Source organism: Pecten maximus, chromosome 19 (genome assembly GCF_902652985.1).
Source record: "Pecten maximus chromosome 19, xPecMax1.1, whole genome shotgun sequence".
Lineage (NCBI taxonomy): Eukaryota > Metazoa > Mollusca > Bivalvia > Pectinida > Pectinidae > Pecten > Pecten maximus.
The window spans coordinates 824,716-847,016 of NC_047033.1; the positions used below are offsets into that span (position 1 = coordinate 824,716).

The following is a 22,301-nucleotide window of genomic DNA, read 5'->3' on the forward strand; positions in this document are numbered from 1 at the left end:
TAGACGAGTTGACATCTATACTACACATTACAGTAGACGAGTTGACATCTACACTGTACACATTACAGTAGACGAGATGACATCTACACTGTACACATTACAGTAGACGAGTTGACATCTACACTGTACACATTACAGTAGACGAGTTGACATCTACACTACACATTACAGTAGACGAGTTGACATCTACACTACATATTACAGTAGACGAGTTGACACCTATACTGTACACATTACAGTAGACGAGTTGACATCTACACTGTACACATTACAGTAGACGAGTTGACATCTATACTGTACACATTACAGTAGACGAGTTGACATCTACACTGTACACATTACAGTAGACAAGTGGACATCTATACTGTACCCATTACAGTAGACGAGTTGACATCTACACTACACATTACAGTAGACGAGTTGACATCTACACTACACATTACAGTAGACGAGTTGACATCTACACTACACATTACAGTAGACGAGTTGACATCTATACTGTACACATTACAGTAGACGAGTTGACATCTACACTGTACACATTACAGTAGACGAGTTGACATCTACACTGTACACATTACAGTAGACGAGTTGACATCTTTACTGTACAAATTACATAGACGAGTTGACATCTACACTGTACACATTACAGTAGACGAGTTGACATCTACACTGTACACGTTACAGTAGACGAGTTGACATCTACACTACACATTACAGTAGACGAATTGACATATACACTGTACAAATTACAGTAGACGAGTTGACATCTACACTACACATTACAGTAGACGAGTTGACATCTACACTTCACATTACAGTAGACGAGTTGACATCTATACTGTACACATTACAGAATACGAGTTGACATATATACATGTACTGTACACATTACAGTAGAGGAGTTGACATCTACACTGTACCCATTACAGTAGACGAGTTGACATCTACACTGTACACATTACAGTAGACGAGTTGACATCTACACTGTACACATTACAGTTGACGAGTTGACATCTACACTGTACCCATTACAGTAGACGAGTTGACATTTGCACTACACATTACAGTAGACGAGTTGACATCTACACTGTACACATTACAGTAGACGAGTTGACATCTACACTGTACACGTTACAGTAGACGAGTTGACATATACACTGTACACACTACAGTAGACGAGATGACATATATACTGTTCACATTACAGTAGACGAGATGACATATATACTGTTCACATTACAGTAGACGAGTTGACATCTATACTGTACACATTACAGTAGACAAGTTGACAATGCTATTAATATCCCAACGATCTTTGAAACATCACTTACGACACACTGAAAAAAATGTCACAAACAAACCTTCATTTATATGTTAGTACGTATCATATATCACTCTGTAAGCTGTATCAAAAGAAAACTGAAATCCACGTCGATATTCACTCAGCGAAGCGTCCAATATCACAAATAAAAAATAATACTCCCACTGCTGATGACGAGGCCGATAGCTAATATGTCGGTACCCTAACCCCGACACGATCACAGATTCCTAAGGAACCTTTGTATAGCTGTCACCATCCAAACAATACTCGGGTCGTACGTTTCCATGGTAACGAATATTAATGGAATTACGATCTTAGGTTTCATACAGAATTGTAATATTGCCATCGAACCTTGTGGTATGATGTTTCCCGAAGTAACTGCCAATTCCTGATATAATGAGTCACTCGGGGGGATCGGAACCGGGGGTCTGAACCCTACGAGAGAGGTGGCTGGATAACGGCGTACAACATAATGGATTGTCTGAGCGACACAGTGTTGGCACCAAATCGGGGTTCTTATAGGGAAAGTGCAATTTGAAAAAAAGGAAAGAAATTCGTATGAATATTACACCAAATTAATCTTTTTAACGGTATCCTAGGTTTACAAACATAGTTTTATCCTCCAAGAATACATTAAATTAAGGGTCATTTACTAGTATACCGGACATACATATATAGGTCAAATCCATTGTACTTTTTTTTTAGGTAGCACTTTAAAGTCCACATCGGTCCGGCTCTATCACAAGGAAACAAACACGAATATAAAATGTTTTGCGAGCATTCACATCAAGTATACATCTATCGCATTAGCTTAGTCGTTGGTAGGTCGTGAAACAAACAACTTATTTCTACAGTGACCATGCGTACTATCGAAGAAATAGATCTATGTTTAAGTTTCATGCGTTCACATATCAAAGAAAGGATTCATTCAAGCCAAAATGACCAAGCGTACTCCTTCATTCCATAAAACATAAGGGATCTCGACTCACTTAAGTCCTTCATTCCATAAAATATAAGGAATCTCGACTCACTTTAGTCCTTCATTCCATAAAATATAAGGAATCTCGACTCACTTCAGTCATTTACTCCATAAAATATAAGGGATCTCGACTCACTTTAGTCATTTACTCCATAAAATATAAGGGATCTCGACTCACTTTAGTCCTTCACTCCATAAAATATAAGGGATCTCGACTCACTTTAGTCCTTCACTCCATAAAATATAAGGAACCTCAACTCACTTTAGTCCTTCACTCCATAAAATATAAGGGATCTCGACTCACTTTAGTCCTTCACTCCATAAAATATAAGGGATCTCGACTCACTTTAGTCCTTCATTCCATAAAATATAAGGAATCTCGACTCACTTTAGCCCTTCACTCCATAAAATATAAGGAACCTCGACTCACTTTAGTCCTTCATTCCATAAAATATAAGGAATCTCGACTCACTTTAGCCCTTCACTCCATAAAATATCAGGAATCTCGACTCACTTTAGCCCTTCACTCCATAAAATATAAGGAACCTCGACTCACTTTAGTCCTTCACTCCATAAAATATAAAGAATCTCGACTCACTTTAGTCCTTCACTCCATAAAATATAAAGAATCTCGACTCACTTTAGTCCTTCACTCCATAAAATATAAGGAATCTCGACTCACTTTAGTCCTTCATTCCATAAAATATAAGGAATCTTGACTCACTTTAGTCCTTCATTCCATAAAATATAAGGAATCTTGACTCACTTTAGTCCTTCATTCCATAAAATATAAGGAATCTCGACTCACTTTAGCCCTTTACTCCATAAAATATAAAGAATCTCGACTCACTTTAGTCCTTCATTGCATAAAATATAAGGAATCTTGACTCACTTTAGTCCTTCACTCCATAAAATATAAGGAATCTCGACTCACTTTAGTCCTTCATTCCATAAAATATAAGGAATCTCGACTCACTTTAGTCATTTACTCCATAAAATATAAGGGATCTCGACTCACTTTAGTCCTTCACTCCATAAAATATAAGAAATCTCGACTCACTTTAGTCCTTCACTCCATAAAATGTGAGGAATCACGACTGACTTTAGTCCTTCACTCCATAAAATATAAGAAATCTCGACTCACTTTAGTCCTTTACTCCATAAAATATAAGAAATCTCGACTCACTTTAGTCCTTCACTCCATAAAATGTGAGGAATCACGACTCACTTTAGTCCTTCACTCCATAAAATATAAGGAATCTCGACTCACTTTAGTCCTTCACTCCATAAAATATAAGGAACCTCGACTCACTTTAGCCCTTTACTCCATAAAATATAAGGAATCTCGACTCACTTTAGTCCTTTACTAGATAAAATATAAGGAATCTCGACTCACTTTAGTCCTTCATTCCATAACATATAAGAAATCTTGACTCACTTTAGTCCTTTACTCCATAAAATATAAGGAATCTCGACTCACTTTAGTCCTTTATTCCATAAAATATTAGGGATCTCGACTCACTTTAGTCCTTCACTCCATAAAATATAAGGAATCTCGACTCACTTTAGCCCTTCACTCCATAAAATATAAGGTATCTCGACTCACTTTAGTCCTTCACTCCATAAAATATAAGGAATCTCCACTCACTTTAGTCCTTCACTCCATAAAATATAAAGAATCTCGACTCACTTTAGCACTTCACTCCATAAAATATAAGGAATCTCGACTCACTTTAGTCCTTTAGTCCATAAAATATCAGGAATCTTGACTCACTTTAGTCCTTCATTCCATAAAATATAAGGAATCTCGACTCACTTTAGCCCTTCACTCCATAAATATAAGGAATCTCGACTCACTTTAGTCCTTCACTCCATAAAATATAAGGAATCTCGACTCACTTTAGTCCTTCATTCCATAAAATATAATAAATTTTGACTCACTTTAATCTTTTACTCATTTGCCGGTATATAAAATATAAGGAATCTCGACTCACTTTAGTCCTTTACTCCATAAAATATTAGGGATCTCGACTCACTTTAGTCCTTCACTCCATAAAATATAAGGAATCTCGACTCACTTTAGTCCTTTACTCCATAAAATATCAGGAATCTCGACTCACTTTAGTCCTTCATTCCATAAAATATAAGGAATCTCGACTCACTTTAGTCCTTCATTCCATAAAATATCAGGAATCTCGACTCACTTTAGTCCTTCATTCCATAAAATATAAGGAATCTCGACTCACTTTAGTCCTTCATTCCATAAAATATAATAAATTTTGACTCACTTTAATCTTTTACTCATTTGCCGGTATATAAAATATAAGGAATCTCGACTCACTTTAGTCCTTTACTCCATAAAATATTAGGGATCTCGACTCACTTTAGTCCTTCACTCCATAAAATATAAGGAATCTCGACTCACTTTAGTCCTTTACTCCATAAAATATCAGGAATCTCGACTCACTTTAGTCCTTCATTCCATAAAATATAAGGAATCTCGACTCACTTTAGTCCTTCATTCCATAAAATATCAGGAATCTCGACTCACTTTAGTCCTTCATTCCATAAAATATAAGGAATCTTGACTCACTTTAGTCCTTCACTCCATAAAATATCAGGAATCTCGACTCACTTTAGTCCTTCATTCCATAAAATATAAGGAATCTCGACTCACTTTAGTCCTTTACTCCATAAAATATCAGGAATCTCGACTCACTTTAATCCTTCATTCCATAAAATATAAGGAATCTCGACTCACTTTAGTCCTTTACTCCATAAAATATAAGGAATCTCGACTCACTTTAGTCCTTCACTCCATAAAATATCAGGTTTCTTGACTCACTTTAGTCCTTTACTCCATAAAATATAAGGAATCTCGACTCACTTTAGTCCTTCACTCCATAAAATATCAGGTTTCTTGACTCACTTTAGTCCTTTACTCCATAAAATATAAGGAATCTCGACTCACTTTAGTCCTTTACTCCATAAAATATCAGATTTCTTGACTCACTTTAGTCCTTTACTCCATAAAATATAAGAAATCTTGACTCACTTTAGTCTTTTACTCATTTGCCGGTATAGCGAGGCTCAAACGTACAATAAATCTGCCCCAACTACTCTACTGACAAACCTTGGTGTGATAAACCAGTATATGGAATACAATATACCATTGGACACAGAAATTAATAAGTTATCAACTAGAGTAGATTTGTTAAGGGACTTCTATTTTATAACTATCACTCGGGATTTCAACTCGTTTGATTTAACATCTTACAAGACTATCAAGTCCTAAAAACACGACCGAAACGTCTCGTGTAAATTTGTATTCATCATTGGACGTATGTAATGAATTTGTTAATTTTGTTTGTACGTGCGTGTGTTCCCGGAGGCTGCATTGTGTTCGTGTTTATCTCCTTGTAACAGACCGAATCTGATATCAGCTTCATAGTACTACCTCAATGAAGCATACTGCCGAACAAATCAAGCAGGACACCTCACCCAGTCACATTATACTGAACGTTGAGCAGGAGTAGCAACTACCATTGTCATAGACTCTGTTACGTCTCGGCCTGGGGACAGAACCCAAAACCTTCCTCACAGAGGCGAACTCTCAAACAAAGGCCACAAGTGAGGCGGTGCCAAGAGAATAGGGAGAAGAAACAACCGTTGCTTTGAAAAGAAACGTTAATCTCCCAAATTAAGTCGCCTCTTACGATCATGCAAGCTGGCAGCAGGTACAATTCTTACGGCCTACACGACAGGGTATACGTCAACCTACTATACTACTGAATAACTAAATATACTTTGAAACTTTACTGGAAATGTGTACATTTTGATTTCAAATTGAAAAAGAGAAGAATGAAACAATTATATGCGTTCCGACATGCCCTGGTTTTGAGCCTCAGCTACTTCCAGTCGGCGACCTTTGTAAACTGATTGCGAAGGAATTTAGCTGTCGATTACATGTATAATTCCGGAACTGACGACGCCGATTTGATCCGATGCCAACAACAATGAAATGTAACAGCACGACATCGAGCTTACACGAGATTTGACGAGATAAGCGTAGCATTGCGCAGTAATCGCGAGCTACTAGCGTACTACAGGTATACATGTACATTCGACTCTCAGGACGTTTGGTGGTTATTGATATACGTGCATTTCGAATGTAGGTCTTAACAGCACAATTAACTTTGGTTTCCAGACCTGCTACATTATTTGTATGGACCATACCACCTAGGGAGTAGTCATTGTGGTGTGACACTCCCCACCATTAGTCCGGATGTCTGTACAGACCATAACACCTAGGGAGTAGTCATTGTGGTGTGACACTCCCCACCATTAGTCTGTACAGACCATATCACCTAGGGAGTAGTCATTGTGGTGTGACACTCCCCACCATTAGTCTGTACAGACCATACCACCTAGGGAGTAGTCATTGTGGTGTGACACTCCCCACCATTAGTTTGTACAGACCATATCACCTAGGGAGTAGTCATTGTGGTGTGACACTCCCCACCATTAGTCTGTACAGACCATACCACCTAGGGAGTAACCATTGTAGTGTGACACTCCCCACCATTAGTCTGTACAGACCATAACCACCTAGGGAGTAGTCATTGTGGTGTGACACTCCACACCATTAGTCTGTACAGACCATATCACCTAGGGAGTAGTCATTGTAGTGTGACACTCCCCACCATTAGTCTGTACAGACCATACCACCTAGGGAGTAGTCATTGTGGTGTGACACTCTGAACCATTAGTCTGTATAGACCATAACACCTAGGGAGTAGTCATTGTGGTGTGACACTCCCCACCATTAGTCTGTACAGACCATATCACCTAGGGAGTGGTCATTGTAGTGTGACACTCCCCACCATTAGTCTGTACAGACCATAACACCTAGGGAGTAACCATTGTGGTGTGACACTCCCCACCATTAGTCTGTACAGACCATGACACCTAGGGAGTAGTCATTGTGGTGTGACACTCCCCACCATTAGTCTGTACAGACGATACCACCTAGGGAGTAGTCATTGTGGTGTGACGCTCCCCACCATTAGTCTGTACAGACCATACCACCTAGGGAGTAGTCATTGTGGTGTGACGCTCCCCACCATTAGTCTGTACAGACCATATCACCTAGGGAGTAGTCATTGTGGTGTGACACTCCCCACCATTAGTCTGTACAGACCATACCACCTAGGGAGTAGTCATTGTGGTGTTACACTCCCCACCATTAGTCTGTACAGACCATATCACCTAGGGAGTAGTCATTGTGGTGTGACACTCCCCACCATTAGTCTGTACAGACCATACCACCTAGGGAGTAGTCATTGTGGTGTGACACTCCCCACCATTAGTCTGTACAGACCATACCACCTAGGGAGTAGTCATTGTGGTGTGACACTCCCCACCATTAGTCTGTACAGACCATGACACCTAGGGAGTAGTCATTGTGGTGTGACACTCCCCACCATTAGTCTGTTCAGACCATGGCACCTAGGGAGTAGCCATTGTGGTGTTACACTCCCCACCATTAGTCTGTACAGACCATACCACCTAGGTAGTAGTCATTGTGGTGTTACACTCCCCACCATTAGTCTGTACAGACCATATCACCTAGGGAGTAGTCATTGTGGTGTGACACTCCCCACCATTAGTCTGTACAGACCATAACCACCTAGGGAGAAGTCATTGTGGTGTTACACTTCCCACCATTAGTCTGTACAGACCATATCACCTAGGGAGTAGTCATTGTGGTGTGACACTCCCCACCATTAGTCTGTACAGACCATACCACCTAGGGAGTAGTCATTGTGGTGTGACACTCCCCACCATTAGTCTGTACAGACCATAACACCAAGGGAGTAGTCATTGTGGTGTGACACTCCCCACCATTAGTCTGTACCGACCATACCATATAGGGAGTAGTCATTGTGGTGTGACACTCCCCTACATTAGTCTGTACAGACCATATCACCTAGGGAGTAGTCATTGTGGTGTGACACTCCCCACCATTAGTCTGTACAGACCATACCACCTAGGGAGTAGTCATTGTGGTGTGACACTCTCCACCATTAGTCTGTACAGACCATACCACCTAGGGAGTAGTCATTGTGGTGTGACACTACCCACCATTCGTCTGTACAGACCATATCACCTAGGGAGTAGTCATTGTGGTGTGACACTCCCCACCATTAGTCTGTACAGACCATACCACCTAGGGAGTAGTCATTGTGGTGTGACACTCCCCACCATTAGTCTGTACAGACCATACCACCTAGGGAGTAGTCATTGTGGTGTGACACTCCCCACCATTAGTCTGTACAGACCATACCACCTAGGGAGTAGTCATTGTGGTGTGACACTCCCCACCAATAGTCTGTACAGACCATAACACCTAGGGAGTAACCATTGTGGTTTGACAATCCCCACCATTAGTCTGTACAGACCATACCACCTAGGGAGTAGTCATTGTGGTGTTACACTCCCCACCATTAGTCTGTACACACCATATCACCTAGGGAGTAGTCATTGTGGTGTGACACTCCCCACCATTAGTCTGTACAGACCATACCACCTAGGGAGTAGTCATTGTGGTGTGACACTCCCCACCATTAGTCTGTACAGACCATACCACCTAGGGAGTAGTCATTGTGGTGTGACACTACCCACCATTAGTCTGTACAGACCATAACACCCAGGGAGTAGTCATTGTGGTGTGACACTACCCACCATTAGTCTGTACAGACCATACCACCTAGGGAGTAGTCATTGTGGTGTGACACTCCCCACCATTAGTCTGTACAGACCATACCACCTAGGGAGTAGTCATTGTGGTGTGACACTCCCCACCATTAGTCTGTACAGACCATAACCACCTAGGGAGTAGTCATTGTGGTGTGACACTCCCCACCATTAGTCTGTACAGACCATATCACCTAGGGAGTAGTCATTGTAGTGTGACACTCCCCACCATTAGTCTGTACAGACCATACCACCTAGGGAGTAGTCATTGTGGTGTGACACTCTGAACCATTAGTCTGTATAGACCATAACACCTAGGGAGTAGTCATTGTGGTGTGACACTCCCCACCATTAGTCTGTACAGACCATATCACCTAGGGAGTGGTCATTGTAGTGTGACACTCCCCACCATTAGTCTGTACAGACCATAACACCTAGGGAGTAACCATTGTGGTGTGACACTCCCCACCATTAGTCTGTACAGACCATGACACCTAGGGAGTAGTCATTGTGGTGTGACACTCCCCACCATTAGTCTGTATAGACTATACCACCTAGGGAGTAGTCATTGTGGTGTGACACTCCCCACCATTAGTCTGTACAGACCATACCACCTAGGGAGTAGTCATTGTGGTGTGACACTCCCCACCATTAGTCTGTACAGACCATACCACCTAGGGAGTAGTCATTGTGGTGTGACACTCCCCACCATTAGTCTGTACACACCATATCACCTAGGGAGTAGTCATTGTGGTGTGACACTCCCCACCATTAGTATGTATAGACCATACCACCTAGGGAGAAGTCATTGTGGTGTGACACTCCCCACTATTAGTCTGTACAGACCATACCAACTAGGGAGTAGTCATTGTGGTGTGACACTCCCCACCATTAGTATGTACAGACCATAACACCTAGGGAGTAGTCATTGTGGTGTGACACTCCCCACCATTAGTCTGTACAGACCATAACACCTAGGGAGTAGTCATTGTGGTGTGACACTCCCCACCATTAGTCTGTACAGACCATATCACCTAGGGAGTAGTCATTGTGGTGTGACACTCCCCACCATTAGTCTGTACAGACCATATCACCTAGGGAGTAGTCATTGTGGTGTGACACTCCCCACCATTAGTCTGTACAGACCATACCACCTAGGGAGTAGTCATTGTGGTGTGACACTCCCCACCATTAGTCTGTACAGACCATAACACCTAGGGAGTAGTCATTGTGGTGTGACACTCCCCACCATTAGTCTGTACAGACCATACCACCTAGGGAGTAGTCATTGTGGTGTGACACTCCCCACCATTAGTCTGTACAGACCATAACACCAAGGGAGTAGTCATTGTGGTGTGACACTCCCCACCATTAGTCTGTACCGACCATACCATATAGGGAGTAGTCATTGTGGTGTGACACTCCCCTACATTAGTCTGTACAGACCATATCACCTAGGGAGTAGTCATTGTGGTGTGACACTCCCCACCATTAGTCTGTACAGACCATACCACCTAGGGAGTAGTCATTGTGGTGTGACACTCCCCACCATTAGTCTGTACAGACCATACCACCTAGGGAGTAGTCATTGTGGTGTGACACTACCCACCATTCGTCTGTACAGACCATATCACCTAGGGAGTAGTCATTGTGGTGTGACACTCCCCACCATTAGTCTGTACAGACCATATCATTTGGGGAGTAGTCATTGTGGTGTGACACTCCCCACCATTAGTGTGTACAGACCATACCACCTAGGGAGTAGCCATTGTGGTGTGACACTCCCCACCATTAGTCTGTACAGACCATACCACCTAGGGAGTAGTCATTGTGGTGTGACACTCCCCACCATTAGTCTGTACAGACCATACCACCTAGGGAGTAGTCATTGTGGTGTGACACTCCCCACCATTAGTCTGTACAGACCATACCACCTAGGGAGTAGTCATTGTGGTGTGACACTCCCCACCAATAGTCTGTACAGACCATAACACCTAGGGAGTAACCATTGTGGTTTGACAATCCCCACCATTAGTCTGTACAGACCATACCACCTAGGGAGTAGTCATTGTGGTGTTACACTCCCCACCATTAGTCTGTACACACCATATCACCTAGGGAGTAGTCATTGTGGTGTGACACTCCCCACCATTAGTCTGTACAGACCATACCACCTAGGGAGTAGTCATTGTGGTGTGACACTCCCCACCATTAGTCTGTACAGACCATACCACCTAGGGAGTAGTCATTGTGGTGTGACACTACCCACCATTAGTCTGTACAGACCATAACACCCAGGGAGTAGTCATTGTGGTGTGACACTACCCACCATTAGTCTGTACAGACCATACCACCTAGGGAGTAGTCATTGTGGTGTGACACTCCCCACCATTAGTCTGTACAGACCATACCACCTAGGGAGTAGTCATTGTGGTGTGACCCTCCCCACCATTAGTCTGTACAGACCATAACCACCTAGGGAGTAGTCATTGTGGTGTGACACTCCCCACCATTAGTCTGTACAGACCATATCACCTAGGGAGTAGTCATTGTAGTGTGACACTCCCCACCATTAGTCTGTACAGACCATACCACCTAGGGAGTAGTCATTGTGGTGTGACACTCTGAACCATTAGTCTGTATAGACCATAACACCTAGGGAGTAGTCATTGTGGTGTGACACTCCCCACCATTAGTCTGTACAGACCATATCACCTAGGGAGTGGTCATTGTAGTGTGACACTCCCCACCATTAGTCTGTACAGACCATAACACCTAGGGAGTAACCATTGTGGTGTGACACTCCCCACCATTAGTCTGTACAGACCATGACACCTAGGGAGTAGTCATTGTAGTGTGACACTCCCCACCATTAGTCTGTACAGACCATATCACCTAGGGAGTGGTCATTGTAGTGTGACACTCCCCACCATTAGTCTGTACAGACCATAACACCTAGGGAGTAACCATTGTGGTGTGACACTCCCCACCATTAGTCTGTACAGACCATGACACCTAGGGAGTAGTCATTGTGGTGTGACACTCCCCACCATTAGTCTGTACAGACCATAACACCTAGGGAGTAGTCATTGTGGTGTGACACTCCCCACCATTAGTGTGTACAGACCATAACCACCTAGGGAGTAGCCATTGTGGTGTGACACTCCCCACCATTAGTCTGTATAGACTATACCACCTAGGGAGTAGTCATTGTGGTGTGACACTCCCCACCATTAGTCTGTACAGACCATACCACCTAGGGAGTAGTCATTGTGGTGTGACACTCCCCACCATTAGTCTGTACAGACCATACCACCTAGGGAGTAGTCATTGTGGTGTGACACTCCCCACCATTAGTCTGTACACACCATATCACCTAGGGAGTAGTCATTGTGGTGTGACACTCCCCACCATTAGTATGTATAGACCATACCACCTAGGGAGAAGTCATTGTGGTGTGACACTCCCCACTATTAGTCTGTACAGACCATACCAACTAGGGAGTAGTCATTGTGGTGTGACACTCCCCACCATTAGTATGTACAGACCATAACACCTAGGGAGTAGTCATTGTGGTGTGACACTCCCCACCATTAGTCTGTACAGACCATAACACCTAGGGAGTAGTCATTGTGGTGTGACACTCCCCACCATTAGTCTGTACAGACCATATCACCTAGGGAGTAGTCATTGTGGTGTGACACTCCCCACCATTAGTCTGTACAGACCATATCACCTAGGGAGTAGTCATTGTGGTGTGACACTCCCCACCATTAGTCTGTACAGACCATACCACCTAGGGAGTAGTCATTGTGGTGTGACACTCCCCACCATTAGTCTGTACAGACCATAACACCTAGGGAGTAGTCATTGTGGTGTGACACTCCCCACTATTAGTCTGTACAGACCATATCACCTAGGGAGTAGTCATTGTGGTGTGACACTCCCCACCATTAGTCTGTACAGACCATATCACCTAGGGAGTAGTCATTGTGGTGTGACACTCCCCACTATTAGTCTGTACAGACCATATCACCTAGGGAGTAGTCATGTGGTGTGACACTCCCCACCATTAGTCTGTACAGACCATAACACCTAGGGAGTAGTCATTGTAGTGTGACACTCCCCACCATTAGTCTGTACAGACCATACCACCTAGGGAGTAGTCATTGTGGTGTGACACTCCCCACCATTAGTCTGTACAGACCATATCACCTAGGGAGTAGCATTGTGGTGTGACACTCCCCACCATTAGTCTGTACAGACCATATCACCTAGGGAGTAGTCATTGTGGTGTGACACTCCCCCCTCCCTGTCTGTACAATATATTTTGAGTGTTGGCTTCAAATTTTCGTTAGAAAGTTTAAGATTACACCAAATTAATTTAGATTTGATATTTTTAAATAATTGGGAATGTCGAAGATCGTTATCTTTTATTTCTAGTTCGAGTCTGCCAACAAAAATAGTTAAAAAAAACTTGTTATTTGTACGTTTGGTATTCTATATTATCAAAGATAACGAGAAACAAGTATTGTTCATTACCAAAGCACTGTATCTAAAAATACCTTCATAGTGAGTTGAAGGTCTTTACTGCGGAGGAATTTCCTGAGTAGTGAGGCGTCGTTTTCGTTGTCACACAATTCCGACTGTATCTGAGGTAAATGCTGCAGGATCCTCTGACAATCTGGGGATGAAAGGTCAAGGTCAGTTAGTTATCTGCCGTCAGTTAAGTAGTCAACATTCAATTAAGTAATTAATGGTTAAATTAGATAATTAAGATCAATCGCCTTTTATAGATACGGGAACTTTACATTTGGTAAAAACCGTAAGTAACAATCAGTATGTTCTGTGTAATTATAGCTAGATATAAACAGTCTAAAGGCCGACACCTTTAGGTTAATGACATGATAAATATCGCGTAACTCTTAAGTGAAAAATAACTATCTGTTAATCTACGACTTCAGAATGTATTGAATCTAAAACCAACGGAAAATATCGATAAAATCGATGAAAAAGGGGACAAAATGGTAAGAGATCATGACAAAAGTATAGGAGGAAAAAAAAAAAAAAAAAAAAATTACAGAAAAATATATAACAAAAAATCCCGACACAACAACTTGGAAACAAAGACCACAGAAATTATAAGCCATCAAGCGCACTTAACAATAAAGAACGCCTGAACACCACTGGCAATTCCTTAGATACAGCATCCCCTCTCGAATGACAACTTTAAGATGGACACGACAAGTTTACTTAAAACCAAATGTGTAAATTTGTCTGCCGCAATTATAATTAATTTTTATCTTCATGTTTTTTTCTCGTTTAAGGTATACGTAGTAACCGATAATTGAAAACATAAAACCAAAAGTGAGTTCGTGTTTAATGGACTAAAGGTACGCACAGTCATGATGATATAACTGTTTTCGGAGTGACAGTGAATACCGACTTGAGACGCAAAATTAGGAAATGATGGAAAGATTAAATGAAAACATGGATAAGATGGAAACCATCGAAAAAGTACAACAATTATATATCAAGGCTCCAATATTTCTTAATAATTCTAACTAGCCGACAATTAAAAATCATAATGGATTGAGAACAACAATAGACTGTTATGTATCTTTATAACATACAAAAATGTTATATACTAAACGCTAATAACACTCACTAAAAATTACATGCTTTACTATCATATCATACTGACACCCAGCATGAACCCAATCCCGGTCACATTATACTGACACCCAGCATGAACCCAATCCCGGTCACATTATACTGACACCCAGCTTGACCCCAATCTGGGTCACATTATACTGACACCCAGCATGACTCCAATCCCGGTCACATTATACTGACACCCAGCATGAACCCAATCCCGGTCACATTATACTGACACCCAGCTTGACCCCAATCTGGGTCACATTATACTGACACCCAGCTTGACCCCAATCTGGGTCACATTATACTGACAAGGGGTGAAGCACTTTCCCTACGAAAATTTTAAGCTAAATGATTTCCTTAGGTTAAAGAATATTGATGAATCTGGGCTGAGATGTTCAAAAGGGTCAGTAAATTGACGCACTTTGGTAATATACTGGGATCGATCTGGGCCGAGGTGTTCAGAAGGGTAAGTAAATTGACGTTAATATACCAGGATCGATCTGGGCCGAGGTGTTCAGAAGGGTAAATAAATTGACGTAAATAAACCAGGATCGATGTCGGCCGAGATGTTCAGAAGGGTAAGTAATTTGACGTAAATAAACCAGGGTCGATGTGGGTCGAGATGTTCCGAAGGGTAAGTAAATTGACGTTAATATACCGGGATCGATATAGGCCGAGGTGTTCAGAAGGGTAAGTAAATTGACGTTAATATACCAGGATAGATCTGGGCCGAGGTGTTCAGAAGGGTAAGTAAATTGACGTTAATATACCAGGATCGATATGGGCCGAGGTGTTTAGAAGGGTAAGTAAATTGACGTAAATATACCGGGATCGATCTGGGCCGAGGTGCTCAGAAGGTTAAGTAAATTGACGTTAATATACCGAGATCGATCTGGGCCGAGGTGTTCAGAAGGATAAGTAAATTGACGTTGATATACCAGGATCGATATAGGCCGAGGTGTTCAGAAGGGTAAGTAAATTGACGTTAATATACTAGGATCGATCTGGGCCGAGGTGTTTAGAAGGATAAGTAAATTGACGTTAATATACCGGGATCGATCTGGGCCGAGGTGCTCAGAAGGGTAAGTAAATTGACGTTAATATACCGTGATCGATCTGGGCCGAGGTGTTTAGAAGGATAAGTAAATTGACGTTAATATACCGAGATCGATCTGGGCCGAGGTGTTCAGAAGGGTAAGTAAATTGACGTTAATATACCGGGATCGATCTGGACCGAGGTGTTCAGAAGGGTAAGTAAATTCACGTTAATATACCGGGATCGATCTGTGCCGAGGTGTTCAGAAGGGTAAGTAAATTGACGTTAATATACCGGGATCGATCTGCGTCTGGAGGTCCAATGGTAACGTCATTGGCATTCTCAGGTGCTGCCATCAAGCAGGAGATCACTGGACCGTCATACTGCACCTATCAAGTAAAAAAGAAGTTGCTTGAGTAAAGTAACATTTATCTATAAACAGTTTGTGCGTTAATTTCCTGGGTTTATACCAGTCCTACCTAATAGGTACGGCGTCATAAAATTGAACAAAATTAAACATAGCACGAGTTTCCAAGACGGCTGCAGTCTCTACACAAATAATAATCTGCTTAACAAATGCAATCAATGATTGCGAAACTCACCGGCAGCTGCGAAAAAAATTCAAAAAAATTCTGCATTGTTATTTTACAATAGCATCACTCATAGACCTCTAATGAATGTATAAACCAAATTAGAAGGTTGTGAAGTGTATATTCTTGGACTTACAAGCTTCCCAAAAACTGTAATGTACCTGTGATGTACCTGTAATGTACCTGTGATATACATGTAATGTACCTGTGATATACATGTAATGTACCTGTGATGTACCTGTAATGTACCTGTAATGTACCTATAATGTACCTGTAATGTACCTGTAATGTATCTATAATGTACGTGTAATGTACCTGTGATGTACCTGTGATATACATGTAATGTACCTGTGATGTACCTGTAATGTACCTGTAATGTACCTATAATGTACCTATAATGTACCTGTAATGTACCTGTAATATACCTATAATGTACCTGTAATATACATGTAATGTACCTGTGATGTACCTATAATGTACCTGTAATGTACCTATATTGTACCTGTGATGTACCTGTAATGTACCTATAATTTACCTGTGATGTACCTATAATGTACCTGTAATATACATGTAATGTACCTGTGATGTACCTATAATGTACCTGTAATATACATGTAATGTACCTGTGATGTACCTATAATATACCTATAATGTACCTGTGATGTACCTGTGATGTACCTATAATGTACCTATAATGTACCTGTAATGTACCTGTGATGTACCTGTAATGTATCTATAATGTACCTGTAATGTACCTGTAATATACATGTAATGTACCTGTGATGTACCTATAACGTACCTGTAATGTACCTGTGATGTACCTATAATGTACCTATAATGTACCTGTAATGTACCTATAATGTACCTGTAATGTACCTGTAATGTACCTGTAGTATTAGTGGACCGGTATTCGTAAGTAGCTGTTAGTTGTCCAAAGTCAGTAGACATTTTCCTGAAATTACCTTTGTTAATAGTCAGGGCATCCATCTGATCCGACCGATAACTCTACTCATCTGACCCTGAATTTGTCCTCAAATTACCTTAGTTAATATACAGGACAGTTATCTGAGCCGAACAATAACTCTACACACATGACCTTGACATTGTTCTTGAGATATCATATTAATCAACTATAGGAAATACTCAATAGAAATATAATTTGCTTCGTTTAATAATGATCGAAATATTGTATGCTGAGAGTAGAAAAAAACAGAGCATTATAAAAGAGGAAAAACAGGAAGAACAAAAATCCATCATGATGCGAGCGCATGAATAATAGTACGAAAAAACATAAATAAATAACTAAATGAATAAACATAATAGCGTGATAGTGCAATGCTGAAATAAAGATGTTTTCGGATTTTGTCCTTTTGTAGTGAACCTTTTACTATCTACAGAAATACCGCCAGGCCCTGAGTATCCTAGACTTGTTCCCCGATCGTTAGCGGCTCTGTATGACCGTATCCACTATCACGTGACATGATGACGGCACTCTAATCGCCAAGGTCACACACCACCATTTATCTAAATTAGATAATTGCAATTAATCGATTTCTTTGCTTAGAAAATTGCATTACCAGGCTAAGCTTGAAGGCTTTTTATACCCTTTTCCCTTTTATTAGAAACATTTAAACGGCTGTAAACTCATGGAAAGTCTCCCTATTTGGCAGTATACGAATGATTTCGGAAATCTGTAATTGTCGTTAACGGTACGTTCGTTTCGACCAAGAAGACAAATAATGCAGACTGCAACTGTGAAATTGTCGCGGTGATTCGGCAGTAATTTCTGATGATGGCGGGAAACGCTCAGGGATCCAGGCAATTTGAGGAGAACTCTACTTAAGTGGAATCGATAAAACTTCCGTGAAGAAGGGGGATTATATCACAGAAAAGATACCGAGAAATGGAATGGAGAAAGAACCGAGAAATGGAATGGAGAAAGAACCGAGAAATGGAATGGAGAAAGAACCGAGAAATGGAATGGAGAAAGAAAAGCAAGTCTCTTAGTAAGGAAACAGTAAATACTGGCAATAATACATTGTAAATTGTTGATTGCAACCGAGAGGCTTCAAATGTAACTATGGATCAGGTATGTTATGTGGGAGGGAGACTAGTGATGTACTGGCAATGGTTAAGGGAAACCTACGGTGTAATTGAAGTCAATTAACAGGCATAGAATGTAACTATATCAGGTATCTTATGTCGGGGGAGACTGGCAATGGTTAAGGGAAACCTACGGTGTAATTGAAGTCAATTAACAGGCATAGAATGTAACTATATCAGGTATCTTTTGTCGGGGGAGACTGGTACGGGCAATGAGGAACAGAAGTACACGGATACATTTGAAGGCTACTGATAGACATAGAATGTAACTAGGTCCGTTTAGTTTGTATGGCTTACCGTTTCTACTGTCGTGAGCTCTCACCTACGGGTAAAACATTAATGAGTAATTTGACGAAGATGCTTTGAGGTAAAGGAGAGGGATCAAGAAGACATTATAGCGACACAAAAACGAGTTGGGAGGGAGGTGTCAATCATGCTATATTATCGATACAGAGCAGCGCGTACGGTCAGCACTTTTCTATTCCCCAGATAGCAACAAAAGTGAAGCGCCTAGTGGACACAGATGTCAACACACTAATGGCTGTGTAACAATAATGATTAGCTTCCCGTTACCATAACTACCACTCCCTGTACTTAACGGCTGTCCGGATTACAATCATACACGTTCTAATGGAGGTTTAGAGAAAGGTTTTACAGGGACAGTGAATCACGCAAATAAAATTGATTTAGAGTATCTCTTATTGATATAAACTCCCTAAATAACAAAAAATGTTTAATGAATTCTATTTCAAGATGCCTCTGTCATCCATTTTAAGAAATATATATCTTAACACCAATGACGGTGTGTTATCACTTCGATAAAACCAATATTAAGTGAGTTAATCGCGCATGTAAAACGTGCGCTCTACAGAATCCAGGCTTGGTCGTAACTCGATACCTCGTCAAGATGTAGAAGTTATACTTTAAGATATCATTATTACTATCTCTATTTGAACGAAAGGAAAGTCGAATTGTGTACCAAAGTGATTGTTGCCCGAGTCCGCTTAGGTCTACCACAAAACTATTTGTCTTTATGAAGTATTTAGATATACATGTATATCCCATATATATAAGATTATTTGTATCAATATCTTATTAAATCTCTCTCTGTCTCTCTCTCTCTCTCTCTCTTCTTTCCCCCTCCAACTCCCCTCTCTTCCCCTTTCTCTCCGTCACTCTCTCCGTCTCCCTCCCCTTCTGTCTCTCTCTCTCTTTCTCTCTATTTCTTATAAAATTAGATTGTAAATATGTAAATAAAACTGTCATCATGTGAATTTTCTCTCAATGTAAAATTGTATCGGGAGAGGGCTTAATATAAGTTGGAAAACTTGTGCCCAATCCCTTTGTAACAAATTGTAAATTACAAATAAAATATGTTTAAATCAAACTATCACTATTTTTCTCTTAACGGCCAAGGTGCTTACGACCAGTAACTGGTGAATAAAAAAAAAGATCTTAACGAGACTTGATTAAGGTACATAGACATACATATTAACCGAAACTTCATCAAACAATGTAATAATTAAAAACATGTTGGTACAAACACATATAAAAACGAAACTTCATCCGACAACGAAATATTTAAAACGTGTTGGTACATACACATATATATTTACCGAAAATTCATCCGACAACGAGATATGTACAAGTAAGGTATGTCGGTACCTACACAAATGTATTTAAAGCAGACACTTGTGAGTATGGTAATTTATATGTCACAGACCGACTGCATCAGATATACTTCATCAGTTTGTTTATGTTTAAGTTTGACACATGCTATACTGTAATATAATCTACGGGGGATGATTGATAATGTGTGAGCCTCGTTTTGAAGGAGGTATTCAAGGATGTTTTTAAAGTTCTACTTGTTTTCTGTCTATATAGGGTCATGTACCCAAGGGCTGGTCTCATTTGGTCAGTTTATATCGACGAGGTAGCACTCTAAAGAAAAGAAGACAAGCGGCTTTTTCACAATGAACAAAATCGGTATCCAAAATGATATGGTAGCAACACTAGGGAAAGATGCCCCTTCATACGCTACAGTGAAAAGGTGGGTGGCTGAATTTAAGCGCGGCCGACAGAGCCTTGAGGATGACCCCCCCGTCCTGGAAAGCCTGTCAATGTTGCAGAAAGATATACAGTCAGTTGAGTTGGAATTTCACAGGAAAGAGTACATTCCATTCTGACCGAGGATCTTGCATTGAGAAAGCTTTCGGCCCGATGGGTACCAAGACTTTTGACAGTTGCTCAGAAACACACCAGGCGCACATTATCGCGTGCTTATCTTAACTTTTTTGAGGAAGATTATGCCAACATTCTTCAGAGATTTGTCCCTATGGATGAAATATGGGTCAATCGTTATACTCCAGAAGACAAACAACAATCGAAACAATGGAGACACCCTGGCTCTCCTCCGCCAAAGAAGGCAAAGACTGTTCCATCAGCTGGGAAGGTTATGGTCTTGGTTTTCTGGGATGCAGATGGTATTCTGCTGACAGATTATCTCCAAAAGAGACAAACAAACAAACAATGGCACATACTATGCTTTACCTCTGAGGCAGTTACGGGAAAATATTAAACTTAAGCGTCGCGGAAATCACACTGAAGGTGTGACTCCCTAACGGGTGACATTCTGTTTATCTGTCACCCAAAGTGTATCCATATCGACTGTATACTACCATTTGGTTACAGTTCAGTGCTAAAATAAAAGATCTTCTGAAAGTATAACACTTCCAGAAAAAAATCTACAGTTATAATAACTGCCCAGATACGCCAATCAGGCTTTGACCAGCTCCACCTCCCCCGTACTGGAAGCTGGAGCACTGACACAACTAATCTCGGGACCAGAGGGAGTTGGACGTGTCTGGCGTGACTGACTCAGCTAATCTCGGGACCAGAGGGAGTTGGACGTGTCTGGCGTTACTGACACATTTACGTTTTGTTTCTGAGATAATGAACATGACAAACATGAAGTATGTACTATATGACTAAACGCTGAACGTGTTGGATAAGCCGGGGAATCCAATGTCTAACACGTGTATGTCCTGATACATCAACAAGGAAACACATCCGATGTGTCTAGCATTATCTGTTTTCGTGAAGAAGAACAACCATCAATATCTATGAAACATGTTTATTGTGATATATTACGTTCTTAACATATTCGTGTATTGCTTTTCATGCAAATGGACTAAGTTGATAAGTGTAAATATTCTATTTAAAGCATTTTAGATTTTAGACACAGCCTACATTAGCAGTTGATATGAAAGATAATATCAACGACAGCACGGGTATGAGGGTAATCTGTCCGACCACGTGGGTTTTCTTAGGGTTATCCGGTTTCCCCTTAAAGTGAGGCCCCGTTGTTAAAGGGGCCACAGAACCAAATCAAACATAGATTGTGTGTTTTCCCCGTTGGGGCAGAAGATTTAATAGGAAGGTAAATGAATAGAGGCCTATTGATTGGATATTTAGGTGAGAGAAGTTTCCAAAGTTTTATATGTGGACTGGGCAATACATGTAGATGTAAATTATAAAAAAAATATATCATCGTCTATGGGAAATCCTTTCGTGGCTCCTAAAGAAAATGAATCCATTGTTCCTAAAGTTGACAATTTATCTCGAATTGAAGCAGTATCTATCTGATCCACAACCCCTTTGTATCCGTAAAAGTTTGTGATAATACTGGCATAACGATTATAAATAGTTATTAACTACTCGTGAGTAAAACCCTTTGTTGATTTTACCCTGACCCCAACCCAAACCTTTGTTGATTTTACCCTGACCCCAACCCTAACCTTTGTTGATTTTACCCTGACCCCACCCTAACCTTTGTTGATTTTACCCTGACCC

At 40.9% G+C, this 22,301-nt stretch overlaps 1 protein-coding gene across 1 annotated transcript in view; it reads right to left on the bottom strand.

Annotated features, from left to right (window-relative positions):
• LOC117318024 (MAGUK p55 subfamily member 7-like) overlaps positions 1-22,301 on the bottom strand; it is a 200,582-nt gene that overhangs the window by 101,911 nt on the left and 76,370 nt on the right. Inside the window, exons 2-3 of the mRNA XM_033873000.1 lie at positions 16,051-16,145; positions 13,625-13,743 (exon numbers count right to left, since the gene is read on the bottom strand). Coding sequence (XP_033728891.1) covers positions 13,625-13,743; positions 16,051-16,096 — 165 coding nt within the window. The 5' untranslated portion in view covers positions 16,097-16,145. The remainder of the gene's footprint in view (positions 1-13,624; positions 13,744-16,050; positions 16,146-22,301) is intronic.